Source organism: Felis catus, chromosome E2 (genome assembly GCF_018350175.1).
Source record: "Felis catus isolate Fca126 chromosome E2, F.catus_Fca126_mat1.0, whole genome shotgun sequence".
Classification (NCBI taxonomy): Eukaryota; Metazoa; Chordata; class Mammalia; order Carnivora; family Felidae; genus Felis; species Felis catus.
The window spans coordinates 56,681,772-56,694,862 of record NC_058382.1 but is presented as its reverse complement, the minus strand read 5'-3'; the positions used below and the strand labels follow the sequence as shown (position 1 = coordinate 56,694,862).

The window sequence follows — 13,091 nt, the reverse complement described above, 5'->3', positions numbered from 1 at the left end:
GTAATTATCGTAACCAAATTTCCAGTTTGGAATTAATTAACAAGTGTCTGAAATGATCTGTTTCTTAATCACGGGGAAATGGGACTGCTGGGCCAAGAAAAATGAAATCAGACCCATCATTCACGACCTAGTTCCCGTCCCGAGGATCCCACTCCCGGATTAGTAAGTGTGATTTGGTATTTTGAGAACGGACCTCGGATACATATGCACGAATACACTCAACAACGAGTAGCTGAAGTTACTACTAATTGGACCATTTTCACGGGCAGTGTAATAGCTCAGGGCTGGCCAACGATGGCCTGTGGGCCCAAGTCAGCCAGCTGTCTGTTTTTTGGTGGCTTGTGAGCAAAAATGCTTTTTATATTTTTCAATGATTATATTTTACATGGGTATAGATGTACTTACATATATTCTCAGTCTTACCTCTTGGTCCCCAAAACCTACAGTATTTACCATCCGGCCCTTCAAGAGAACGTTTCCAACCTCTAACTTGGCGAGTGTTCCTATAGTTTGAAGCTCCTTCATTGTTGAATGTGACATCCTAATGCCATATAGCCAGTAAAGCTGGCCATGCCTTCAGAACTCTGAATTATGCTATCAACAAGCTTTTATCCTATGGCAAACGTGCAGCAAATGAGAGGTCTCCCTGAAAACACAAGTGAAAGAAATGTGGGTCCCAGGCCTTTTGAGACACCATCGTGTCTTGAAACGCTCTATCGCTAGCTTGCCTTAATCCAAGCCTCCCGCTCACCTTCCCTGGAAATGCTTTGCAGCGGAAGCAGAACATAGCCACCCTAACCACTCAGGTCCCGACTAGGGGCCAGGCACAGTAAGAGCAGGTTTGAACGAGCTGCTTTCCAAAGACTTTCCATCAATGCCTTTTCCCTTAAACGACGGGTCTCAATATGGCAAGAGCAAAGCTCCTCCTGTTTTCTCCACCAGTTCAAAGCCACAATAGAACGAAACAACTTTCCCTTCTTCCTGGGTCCCTCCTTCCCTTCCTTCCTTTCAATTTGGGAGAAAGAGAGAAGAGAGAATGTGCGTGCAAGCAGGGGAGGGGTAGAGGGAGAGAGAGAGAATCCTCAGCGGGCTCCAGCTCCAGCGGGCTCCAGCCCCAATGAGGGGCTCGATCCCACAGCCCCGGGATCATGACCTGAGCTGACGTCAAGAGTTGGCCACTCAACTGACTCAGCCATGCAGGCGCCCCTAACTCGACATTCTTCCAAAACTGGGGTGTATCTCTCCAACTGGGACTGTGAACAGGGATGGGATTGAGAGTGATGTGATTTGAGTACGGTAACTAGAAAATGTGTCAGTGAAGTAAAACGTGCCTTTCTGTGCTAATCATAGTTCTTGGCTGATAAGGAGAAATCTACATTCTCTAAAAGAACTTTTCCCAAAAAAGAAAAAGTTCTTCAGTTTTTAGGGTACTTCACATAAAGATGGAGAGATTTAAAATGATGGAAAAACAGAAGCACTCTAAACTCATCATCACCCTGCATTTTAAGTTATTTTTACCATATAAAAAAAAAGAGACACAGAAGAAGATAAAGCTTAGAGAATTACACATTCGTCAAACACAAAAAGATGAATCTGTCTTAATGACAAACCTAAGTGTCTCTTGATTCAATATGTGCTGAGCAGCTACTGATTGTCTAATGCTCTAAGACACACAAGAACAGAGATACGAAGTAGGCTGGTGTTTATTCATTTATTAACAACCTGCGGAATTTAGGTTCAAGTGGTAGCTCCTTGTCTCTCCCCTTGAGAAGGCTAGAAATCCATGAATCAGCTACTCATCATTTACCAAGCATTCTTGAGCTGCCTCCAAAATGCATCTGCTTTACTGATGGTCTCCCCTCCCGCTCACCAGCTTTCCCTCCGAGTTACAGCTCCGAGGGCACCACGTTTAACAGAGCAGTGTTTAATGTTTAAATACGGTTGGTGGCATTGCATTTACGTGAGGACACATCCATAATCCTTAGGATGACATTCGAAGCCCTCTACAATCTTGTGCCAACTCCCTGCCCTCATCCGGTATCTCCCTAGGACACCCTCAGCTCCCTGCCTCTCTTCAAGTCATGTATGAACGTGTCAAGCCTTTGCCTATGCTGTTCCCATCCCCGGGATGCCCTTCCCTCAGCCCGTTGGCTGCGGCTTTCCATCCATGCGTTGAGGCTCAGTTCAAACAGCACATCTCCCTGTGTGTTTGCTGCTGGTAGGTCTGCTTTACTTTATCACCAGGCAGCTTGATCTCCGCGTCCCTGGGATCTGGCAGTCCATCATGGATTCAGCAAGACACTCTGATGGGTGCTCGATACACATGCGTCGACATTCATGTCTGGATTTCGGTAGGTGGATTACGTCGGTGTTTCACGGAACTTTATAAGGCTGCCATTCTCTGCCGTGTGGCCGGAAAGTAAGCGGACTCCCCGCCAGAGGAAGAAAATCCCACCTCCATGCTTCTTCTTCAATCTCATTGTCCATCATGAAAATGACTAATATCCACTGACATTTACAGGGTGCTAAGTGCTTGACATATCTTATTTAATCTTCCTTTTTTTTAGAAGTTTATTTATTTACTGTGTGTGTGTGTGTGTGTGAGTGTGAGAGAGAGAGAGAGAGAGAGAGAGAGAGAGAGAGAGAGAGAGAGAAAGTGCAAGAGGGGAAGGAGCAGAGAGAGGGGGAGAGAGAGAGACTCCCAAGCAGGCCTTGCACTGTCAGCACAAAGCCAGGCATGGGGTTCGAACTCATGAACCAAGACATGAGCTGAGATCGAGTTGGATCTTAACCGACTGAGACACCCAGGCGCCCCTCTAACTTCATCTTCCTGATAAGCCTGTGAGGGGAAACTACGATCATCCTCATGAGTAGCAGATCAAGAACCAAGGTTTGGAGAGGCTAACGGACCTGCCAGCTTCTCACAGCTGGTAAGAGGTACGAGTAGTCTACGAATTCATAGAGTCTGAAGCCGGCTCCCGTGCCCTTGACCCATGACTCAGCCAGGTGACTAGAGACCGCCCTTGCTCTCATGGCTGGATGGGCCAACCTCGGAGGATGGGGGAAACGGTTAGGGGCACCAAAAGAGTGGAGACTCACCACAGTCTCCTGCTAGAACTGATCCAGAGCGGGCAAGTGCAGAAGTTCACCAGGGAGGGCGCCGACTCCCCGTCTCCAAACCCAATGCCATCAGCAGGACGCCGGCCTGCTCGCGACTGAATCTCAGACCCCAGGGCTCAGTTAGCATCATGCCTCGTCAACATCCCATTCCACTTTATTTGCTGACACAACAGAGCAAGTGTGATTCACATAGGGTGGTTCACCATCTGTGTTTCATTTGCAAGGATAATGTGTTATTTTAAAAATAATAAGAATTTATTTACATCTACTCCCCTTCCCCATTTTCTCAGCAGCAAGTGATAAGAAAAAAAAAAACTGGAGAAAATTATCCCAACAAAAATATTTATGAGTAAATAGCTCACAGAAATGGGGAGGAATGCTGCTATCTGAATAATTCTGGTCCCGCCCACCGAAATAAAGAAAGAATATTCTTGACAGTGTGATTGAATTGTGTATAATTACTGCCAATGTTTTAAACATGATGATAATGAGAAAAGTATTAGCATGAGATCAGAGCCGGCTGAAAACATTTATTTTACTGAGAGTGTGATGGCTATTTTTTTCTTTCGTTCAAGGCAAGGAAGAAAATGCTACCCCTTAGGATTATTCCTTTATTTTCGGGCAGGTTGACGCGATAGCGTCATTTTCACAGACTTCTTTACTACGTTTCTGGAGATGCGGCCTACGTGACAATATTTTGACTTGGATCACCTGGACCCAACACATCTGAGTTCTCCTGAGATGCGCAGCCACATGTCCAATGTCATTGACCATTTTCCATACGATGCTCCCTCTAACCTTCGTCAGTTTTCCCTGACATAATCAAGGATACCTGAGTCTCTCATAGCAAATACACGCACATAAATCTAAAAATAAGTCTTACGTGACACTTGCCATGGAAAGAAGGAAGGAAATTCTCTGTTTTCCCATTTGGCCTAAAAATTGGGGGCGTTACAAAGTTTCAGAAAGTCCTTTACCAGCTGAAAATAGAAAATAAATTACATTCACAGGCCTAATATCTCTTACTGGATGTACATTCTTACGGGTAGGCTACCAGTTCCCTTAGATTATCTAGAGGACAATACATATTAAGTCGAAGGTGAATTCAAATAAAGATAGAAAAGTGCTCAAACCCCTTAAAAAGACTTAATGATACTCTCACAATGCAAGTGTTAAGATAGATCGAATTTCAAGGGCCTCTTTAGGAAAATGTCTCTATTTGTTAAAAAAAAGAAAAAAAGAGGGGCGCCTGGGTGACTCAGTTGGTTAAGCGTCTGACTTCGGCTCAGGTCGTGATTTCGCGGTTTGTGACTTTGAGCCCCTCATTCGGCTCTGTGTTGACAGCTCGGAGCCTGCTTCGGATTCTGTGTCTCCCTCTCTCTCTCTGCCCCTCCCCTGCTCATGCTCTGTCTCTATCTCAAAAATAAATAAAACATTAAAAAAAAAAGAAAAAAGAGGAGGAGGAGGAGGAGAAGGAAGGAACCAAAAAGACAAACAGAGCCCCCAAACTGACCATTAGCTACTCTGAGTGGTTTCAAATTGTGGCCGTGTTCAGAAAAGTTGGCAGATTTCAGCTGGTGAATTTCGGTCTCCCAGCCAAGATGATCAACTAAATAAACCATTTATCAAACGTTAGGGACCTTTATCTGATTTTATTTTGTAGCGCAGCCAGACATAGTTTAAAAACATAGACAGAGCTGTCAGAACGAGGGGCTGAGTGTGGTTATGGAAAAGAATAAAACAGTGCCCCAGATGAACCCAATTTCGTTTAGCAGGATATATGGCTCTTATTTTCTCTAAACGTTTCCCCTAACATTTAAGCAAGAGACACAGATCCTCACGCCCATCCCACTGGCCAAGGTATTTCTTAGAGCCTAGTGCAGTCCTGACACAAGGTAGGCGGAAGTGAGTAGATTCGATTACTAGATGATTACACAAGGGCGAGACTAGGCTCTCAACGAAAACAAAATCATTTCCTCTGTTTGTATGCCCATGCTAGGGCGGTAGATCTTGCAGGAAATTCTAAGATCATCTGTAAACTATTTACTCATACATACAGACTGAAGGAACACAGGCCATCCATCCATCAACCCATCCATCCAACAAATCTTTGCTGAGTGCCTATTATTTATCTGGCTCTTAAATGTGGCAGTGAGAATACAGAGATGGGACAAAGATCCAAGATCTCCTTCTTCAGGTAGTTTATATTCCCATATGGTTTCAGAAAAAGCAATCAGAGGACCTTGCACTGGAAAATGCACCGAGTTTTCCAAGTAAAATTTGATGTCTATTAACGCTGAGCTTATGAAAACAGAAGGCCAGTAAGTGGTCACGGCACCTGCTCTCACAATCCAGCTGTGAATCTAAGGGATGGCCACAGAACCCGGCCCAGCATCAGGAAAGGTGAAGAGGCCTGACTCCCAGAACACAGCGAATCTGGCCGGCACAACTTGGAAAGAGTCTGGCAACATGTGGGTAGAAACAATAGTCAAGGTCTCGGCAGGAGCTGAGGGAACTGGAGCCTGGGTGATCGGCAGCCACAGGAGGTGTGACACATGTAAACTGTGTTCGCTGTTTGCAAGACTAGAGGAAGGGATGCACATCTGGAAGCCGTGAGAGAGGTGGTGTGCAGAGGTCATGATCACAGTCATTCCTGATGAGGAAATAGGCCCAGAGAGGGTCAATGATTTGCCCAAGGTCCCACAGCTGGCCAGGTAGGAGAGTGAGTCTCCCGGGCAGCATCCTGCAAGGCACGTTGTACCTTGAAGATATTCAATAAATGTTTTCAATAACTACAGCTCAAGGGCACAAAACACATCAAGGATCTAACCTTTACTGATGAACTGAATCCCTTGTATGACACCCTACCAAGGGCAGTCTGTCTGAAGACATCCCTCAAAGGGGAACTCACTACCCACGTTTACAATTTACTACGACAATGAATAATGATAGTTACGGCAGCTTGTATTGAGAATAGACAATGCGCTTTATGTGTTTTAGCACATTTGATCCTCACCAACTCATTTAGCACAGGTGCTATTATTCCCACTCCACTGATGAATAACTAAGGCAAGGAGAGGCCAATTAACTCACCATTACGGATTGAATTATGTCCCTTGAAAAGATACGTCTAAGTCCCAACCCCTCGTACCTGTGAACATGGCCTTATTTGGAAGGAGGGTCTTTGCAAATACAACCAAGTAAAGACGAGGTCATTAAGGGAGGTCCTAATCCAACGTGACTGGTGTCTTATAAGAAGACCCACGTATGCACAGAGGCAAGACCGTGAGAAAGCACACAGTCAGAAGGGGGGCATGTAAGACGAAGGTTGAGGTTGGAAGCGTGTGTCTACAAGCCCAGGAACACTAAAGACGGCTGGGAACCACCAGAAGCTGGAAGAGGCAAGAGAGGATCCTCCCCTGGAGACTTCAAAGGGAGCCTGGCCCCACCAACACGCTGGTTTGAGACTTCTGGCCTCCAGAGCTGTGAGAGAAGAAATGTGTGTCATTTTAAGCCACCTGGCTTGTGGTACATTGTTACAGCCATCCAGGGAAACAAACACGCTCAGTTTACATTACAGGGTCAGCAACCACACTGAAACATGGTCTCCAAAGGCAGGGACTCCTCAACTTGTCGCACATTTGGATCACCTGGGATTATTCTTTTAAACTACCGATGACTGTTCTACCGCCTGAGACTCTGATTTTATGGCTCTCGGCTTCTGCTGAAGCACTGTGATTTCTTTCTTTAAAAAAAATTTTTTTTTAAGTTATTTTATTTACTTTAGAGAAAGCGAGTCGGGAGAGGGGCAAAGGGAAAGAGAAAGAGTTTTAAGTGGGCATCAGCACAGAGCCAGACCTGGGGCTCGATCCCACGACCCTGGGATCATGACCTGAGCCGAAATCAGGAGTCGGACACTCAACTGACTGAGCTGCCCAGGTGACCCTGGAGCACTGAGATTTCTAAGGCTCCTCAGAAAACTTTGAGAAACTCTGTCACAGTTGACTCTACTTGTCACCATTTGGGGACCAAGTGGAACAAACCCACCAAGCCCAATGGCATCTATTCAGCAGTGGTGGCCGCCCGAATGGGAAGCCAAGTCAGCTGCCTGTCACGGTTAGGAGGAAAAGGAGGGGGTCAGTTATGGGGCCTCAGAAGATGGAGACAGCAGGTGAGCTTCCTTCTAGCATTTTCACCTGACCCAAAGCCAGTGAGCGACAGGTGGTCTCACTCCCAGATCTGTGTATACACTGCGGGTCCAGAGGCCACACGGCCCCACATGCAGTGGGAAATGAAAGGCAAGGACCCTGCCAGACAGCAGTCTGCACACAGAGAGATGCTACTCACTCTGAGCCTGCTTCCCTTCCCTCCTGCCCTTCCTTCCCTTTACTGCTCAGTAAATATTTGTTGGGCATCCGTCATGTGCTAAGGACTGGGAATGTGTCAGGGAAGATGGGCACAATCCCTTCCCTCCTCAGAGTATGGATGGGGGCAGATCAGTGAGGGCACCTGCCTCAGCTGGTCCCACTGGAGACATCCTGAGGAGCAGTGGTGGGAAGAAAAGGCAGTGACCGAGATGGTGACGTTAAAGATAATTTATCGGCGTCCTCGGCTGTCCTCATCGACACGCTTCAGGACAAAGTAAATATGGGAAAGGCAGGTTCAAAGAAAACAGTGCCCGCTGCCTCCCTGGAGTCTTACGTCACCTGCCAGGGTCCTCCTTGGGTCCGTACACAGTAAAGGAAAGGTACTAAATGGAAAAGCAAAGGGAAAATTTACATCGTATCAGCTGAGCTCATGATGCCAGAGCCAGCGGGCTTCCAGATCCTCTAAGCCCAAGCAGGTGGGGCCCAAACAGGACCAAACCATTTGTATCGTCTCAGGGGCCCCAGCTTTCGAAATCCCCGACCCATTTGTTTACATTCACTGTATTGCAGGGGTCCCAGTGGAATATTTTCTTAAAAATGAATAGTGCATAAATGTTCTATTTTTTAATTTTTTTACTGTTTATTTATTTTTGAGACAGAGAGAGACAGAGCATGCACGGGGGAGGGTCAGAGAGAGAGGGAGACACAGAATCTGAAACAGGCTCCAGGCTCTGAGCTGTCGGCATAGACCGGACGCGGGGCTCGAACTCACGGACCACGAGATCATGACTTGAGCCGAAGTCGGAGGCTTAACCAACTCAGCCACCCAGGCACCCCATATTTTTTAATTTTTTAAAAAAAGTTTCTATTTATTTATTTTGAGAGACAGGGAGAACACAAGCGGGAGAAAGGCAGGGAGAGAGGAAGAATCCCAAGCAGGATCTGTGCAAAGCCCGATGAGGGGCTCGAACTTGGGAACTGGGAGATCACGACCTGGGCCCAAATCAAGAGTCGGACGCTTAACTGACTGCGCCACCCCGGTGCCCCAGTGCATACACGTTTTAAATGTTCTGCTCGGATGGTCCAGCAGTAGACTTTAAAACCACACCCGAGACAGGATGCCTACTCAGAAGTTGTCCAGAAATAATGACAAACAATTCTCCAGCCCTGCTGGAGGGGCCCGTCGTAGGCACGTGATCCAGGAAAGGCGCAGTGAGCTTCCAAGTGCCATGTGCAAGTCCTGTCCCTTTAAAGACGAGCAACGCGGAGTCACGTTTTACCCTTTCAGCAAACTTGCCGCAGAGAAGCTTACCGCAGCAACAGCGAATAGTCAAGGCTTGCCTACATTCGGGGACGTTTCATTCCTTCAGATTGCACTGATGTTGCCTGGGTCAGCAGTGAACTCTGGAAACCCTCACAGAGAAGTGACACTCTTCATTCATTTTCATTGATTTTCCAATTGCAGTTAAACTGTGTCTATCTTTCTGGGGGGGGGGAGCTGTTTATGCATCGTGGCTAGAAACGCTTCATTCACCTCCCATAATTGCGTATTTATTGCAAGTTGACAAAAACCCGAATGAAGAGATCATGAGCTTAAAACACAGCTGGCCCCCCGATAAACCTTAAAGATGGAAGAATCCACTATATTATCACTTTGGTTTATAAATAGAGACTTACAACACGTTTTCTGTCAGTAAAAACAGACGCTGAGCTGCGGAAACCACTGCATTGCATCTATGCCTTGCAAAAATCTGCAAGTGTCTGGGAGAATTAGGGGTTATGGGAAAGCTGGTGTGTGTGTGTGTGTGTGTGTGTGTGTGTGTGTGTGTGTGTGTGTGAGTGTGTGTGTCCACACGCGCGTGCACATGCATGCTGGGCAGGGAATAGACAGAGAAGGAAAGTCATTCCTTGCCTCTGAGGAAGACAACGAATCGAGCAGCCATAAAAACATGGAGGGCTGGAAAGGGAAGGGAGACAGGACGAAGGAGAAGGACTCCGTACCTTCCTTGTCCCCACCGTTTTCCTACTTTTAACCAGTAACGATTACATTTTCCAAGTGACAGCCACAGTTTCAATGGAGATCTCATCCTCTCCCTCCCTTCCAGTAAGTTCTCTTCCTAGCTACTGATTCCCACCCCCGAAGGGCAAAATCTTCCTTTCCAACGCATTCTTGCCTGTACCGCAAAAGACGTATAATGAAGATTGTTAGCAGTGCTCCAACTGTGCTTGGAGCAGTGGGGCTAAGACACGCAGACGATCGCAGCATCTGCTCTCTGTTAAGTTTACAGTCGAGGCCACCGGGACTTTCTGTGACGGTGACAAGATTCCATACCTGTCCCGGCTGACGCATTTTTACATTTTCATTTCAATGAATGCAAATGAAAATTTAAATAACTGCACAGGACTAGTGGCTACTGTGTTGGGCAGTACTCTAGACCCAGAGGAAGGGGTATTCTTTTTTTTTAAGTTTGTTAGTTAGGGTATGTATGTATGTATGTATGTATGTAGAGAGTGAGCAAATAGGGGAGGGGCAGAGAGAGGGGGAAAGAGAGAGAGAGAATTCCAAGCAGGCTCCAAGCTATCAGTGCACAGCCTGACATGGGGCTCGAACCCATGAACTGTGAGATCATGACCTGAGCTGAAATCAAGAGTCATATGCTTCAGTGACTGAGGCCGCCCAGGCACCCCAGGAGGGGGATATTCTTTTTTTTTTTAATTGTTTTTTAATGTTTATTTATTTTTGAGAGGGAGGGAGAGACAGAGAGACACACACAGAGTGTGAGTGGGGGAGGGAGAGAAAGAGAGGGAGCCACAGAATCCCAAGCAGGCTCTATGCAGCCACTGCAAAGCCCTTCGAGGGGCTGGAACCCACAAACGTGAGATCACGACCTGAGCCGAAGATGGATGCTTAACTGACTTAAAGACAGTGGCTCGAACCCAGATTCTGGGCAGAAGCTACAGTGTGGAAAAGCAGAAAGGAGAGAAGGCATTTCTGACCCAAGGAAATGCACAGAGCCCATTCCGAAAACCCAGCAGTTTCCGTGGGGCAGGTGCTGCTTGTGGAAGGTCTGTGGGATGATGCCATGTTGGCAACAAAGAATTCCAGGATGGGAGATCTGGGGCGGGTGGAGGCGGTGGGGATAGAGGGGAGTCCCTAAGTTGGCTGAATATGCTGTGTTTGACGGGCCAGGAGTCTCTCCTACTGAGGGGAGCCTGTGGGGAGCTACAGAGGGACATGTGACTCAGGAGGGGGGGCCAGGACCAGGGGACACATGTGGGGGGGGCGTGAGCTGGGCAGGAGCCCACACCCCACATACACGGGACTGAGACCACCAGCTCCATCTGACTGCCACGTCTGATGTAACCGACTGTCCACGTGTGGAAACTTCCAGAATTTGTGATTTTCAGGAAGGCTGGAAGTTGGAAATTTTGAAAAATAAAAATGAAATCTAAATATTCTGACACGGCCACTAACGTGAAAACCTGAAAGCAGCCTAGGTAAAACCAAAGAGCAAAGGGGTGGACTGGCCGAGTTCCCTGGGTCGCCTGTGTGTGACATGTGACCTACGTGATGGGTGACGGTTCCCAGCGACAGCCTAAGGGTGAAGCAGGAGAGAGGGGTTCCGGGGAGACACGGTGACAGAGGGTTTGGGAAAGAAGAGAAGGCCAAGCCACCTGACTCTGTGATCTCGGGCAAAGCCACCTCCCTCCTCTCTGTCCCTCTCCTACCTCCCTGCCTGCCCTTCCCTCCTCTGTCCCATCCGCTTCCTCTGGAAGGTGGGTAAGGATAGAGTCCCATTATGAGGACTCATGAGTAAGTGCTTCAGGAGGAAACCGAGGCATCGGGTGGAAGGAATACAAATAATTCCAAGGATGTGTGTGGCCTTTTAGAGTGTGTGGTTTTGGTTCATATGATATCTCATTTCCCTTTACGGACTCCCCCCCGCAACCAACCACGTGTAAGCACCTCATTTCCACCTCTCCACGTAAAGTGCCTTTGCCTGAAGCCGTACGCCATCGCCCCTGTGAGAGCCGCGTTTGCTTCTCATGAAAAAAGATGTGTGCCTTTCAGCTCACCTCTCGGTCCAGCAACGCAGGTGACACGACGGTGACGATGTCCCCTTTTTCAGGATCGATGTAGAACATGTTTGGAGACGGCTTGTCAGGCGTCTGCTGACGGATATTGTACCGCAGAAGGGCATTATCTGTGGCCGGGTCATCGGCATCAAAGGCTGTCATCCGCATCACTGTGGTCCCTAAGGGGGGGGGCAGGGGAGAAGGGCAGGAGACGGTCACTCGGGGGACAGCGATGGGCAGAGACCCCCCTTCCCCAGCAATCGTCAGAGACTGATGCACCAGTCACTTTCCAAATTAAAAAGGAAAGCATTTCCAGAACCATGTTGTGTTTTTGCTTTTCTTTGACTCTCCCTCGTCACATTAAAAGACCTGAAATAAAGAAAAGAAATCTTTGCCGTTCAGCAGACTGACAGCTTAATTTTTCCTTCTGCTGATATGCTGTTTATTTTCACAGGCTTTCGTTCAATTGTGAATGTGGTTGCATGACAATGGCCTTTATTTTAAAAGCTCTTATTAAATGCCGATTACATGTGGGGCTCTGGGCTGGGTGATGAGGAAACAGAGGTGAGGAAAGGCATTCTCTAGTGTCCACCAGGTCGGGGGTCAGTAAGAGTGACAGCAGATTAAAAAAATAGCGAACCGTCACAAGTGCATTGAGAGACAGCATTATGAATACATAAGAGAACAACTTCATCTAGCCCGGGGTTCAGGAAAGGTTCCAGTGCAGGCGCCTAAGGAGTGAGTAGGTGTAAGCAATGCGGAGAGGGTCCTCAGTGGCAAAAGATGTTCCGGTTAAAGGTAACGTGACCAAACGTTATTTCAGCCCCCCACTATATGACAGCCACACTGTCATAGGCGGTTCAGAGACGAAGACAACATAGGGATAGAGGAGGACGATGGCAAAGGTTGGTAAGGATGTGCGACACCGGGCTGGCTCATACACAGCTGAGACGCAGAATTGGTGTTCGCCACGTTGGAGGACTTTGGAGCAGCAACTAGTTAGATCTACCCTATGACCCAGCAACAGCACTACTAGGAATTTACCCAAGGGATACAGGAGTGCTGATGCATAGGGGCACTTGGACCCCAATGTTGATAGCAGCACTTTCAACAAGAGCCAAATTATGGAAAGAGCCTAAATGTCCATCAGCCGATGAATGGATAAAGAACCTGTGGTTTATACACACAATGGAATACTACGTGGCAATGAGAAAGAATGAAATCTGGCCTTTTGTAGCAACGTGGGTGGAACTGGAGAGTGTTATGCTAAGTGAAATACGTCATGCAGAGAAAGACAGATACCATGCGTTTTCACTCTTATGTGGATCCTGAGAAACTTAACAGAAGACTGTGGGGGAGGGAAGGAAAAAAAAAGGTTAGAGAGGGAGGGAGCCACAACATAAGAGACTCTTAAAACCTGAGAACTGAGGGTTGATGGGGGGTGGGAGGGAGTGGAGGGTGGGTGATGGGTATTGAGGAGGATACCTGTTGGGATGAGCAGAAATTTGACAATAAACTTCATATTAT

At 47.4% G+C, this 13,091-nt stretch overlaps 1 protein-coding gene across 2 annotated transcripts in view; it reads right to left on the bottom strand.

Annotated features, from left to right (window-relative positions):
* Positions 1 to 13,091, bottom strand: part of CDH13 (cadherin 13) — a 1,030,795-nt gene that overhangs the window by 236,114 nt on the left and 781,590 nt on the right. For both annotated transcript variants that reach the window (XM_003998309.5, XM_045046893.1), the window contains one exon: positions 11,565 to 11,743. In XM_003998309.5, the coding sequence (XP_003998358.4) occupies positions 11,565 to 11,743 (179 nt within the window). The remainder of the gene's footprint in view (positions 1 to 11,564; positions 11,744 to 13,091) is intronic.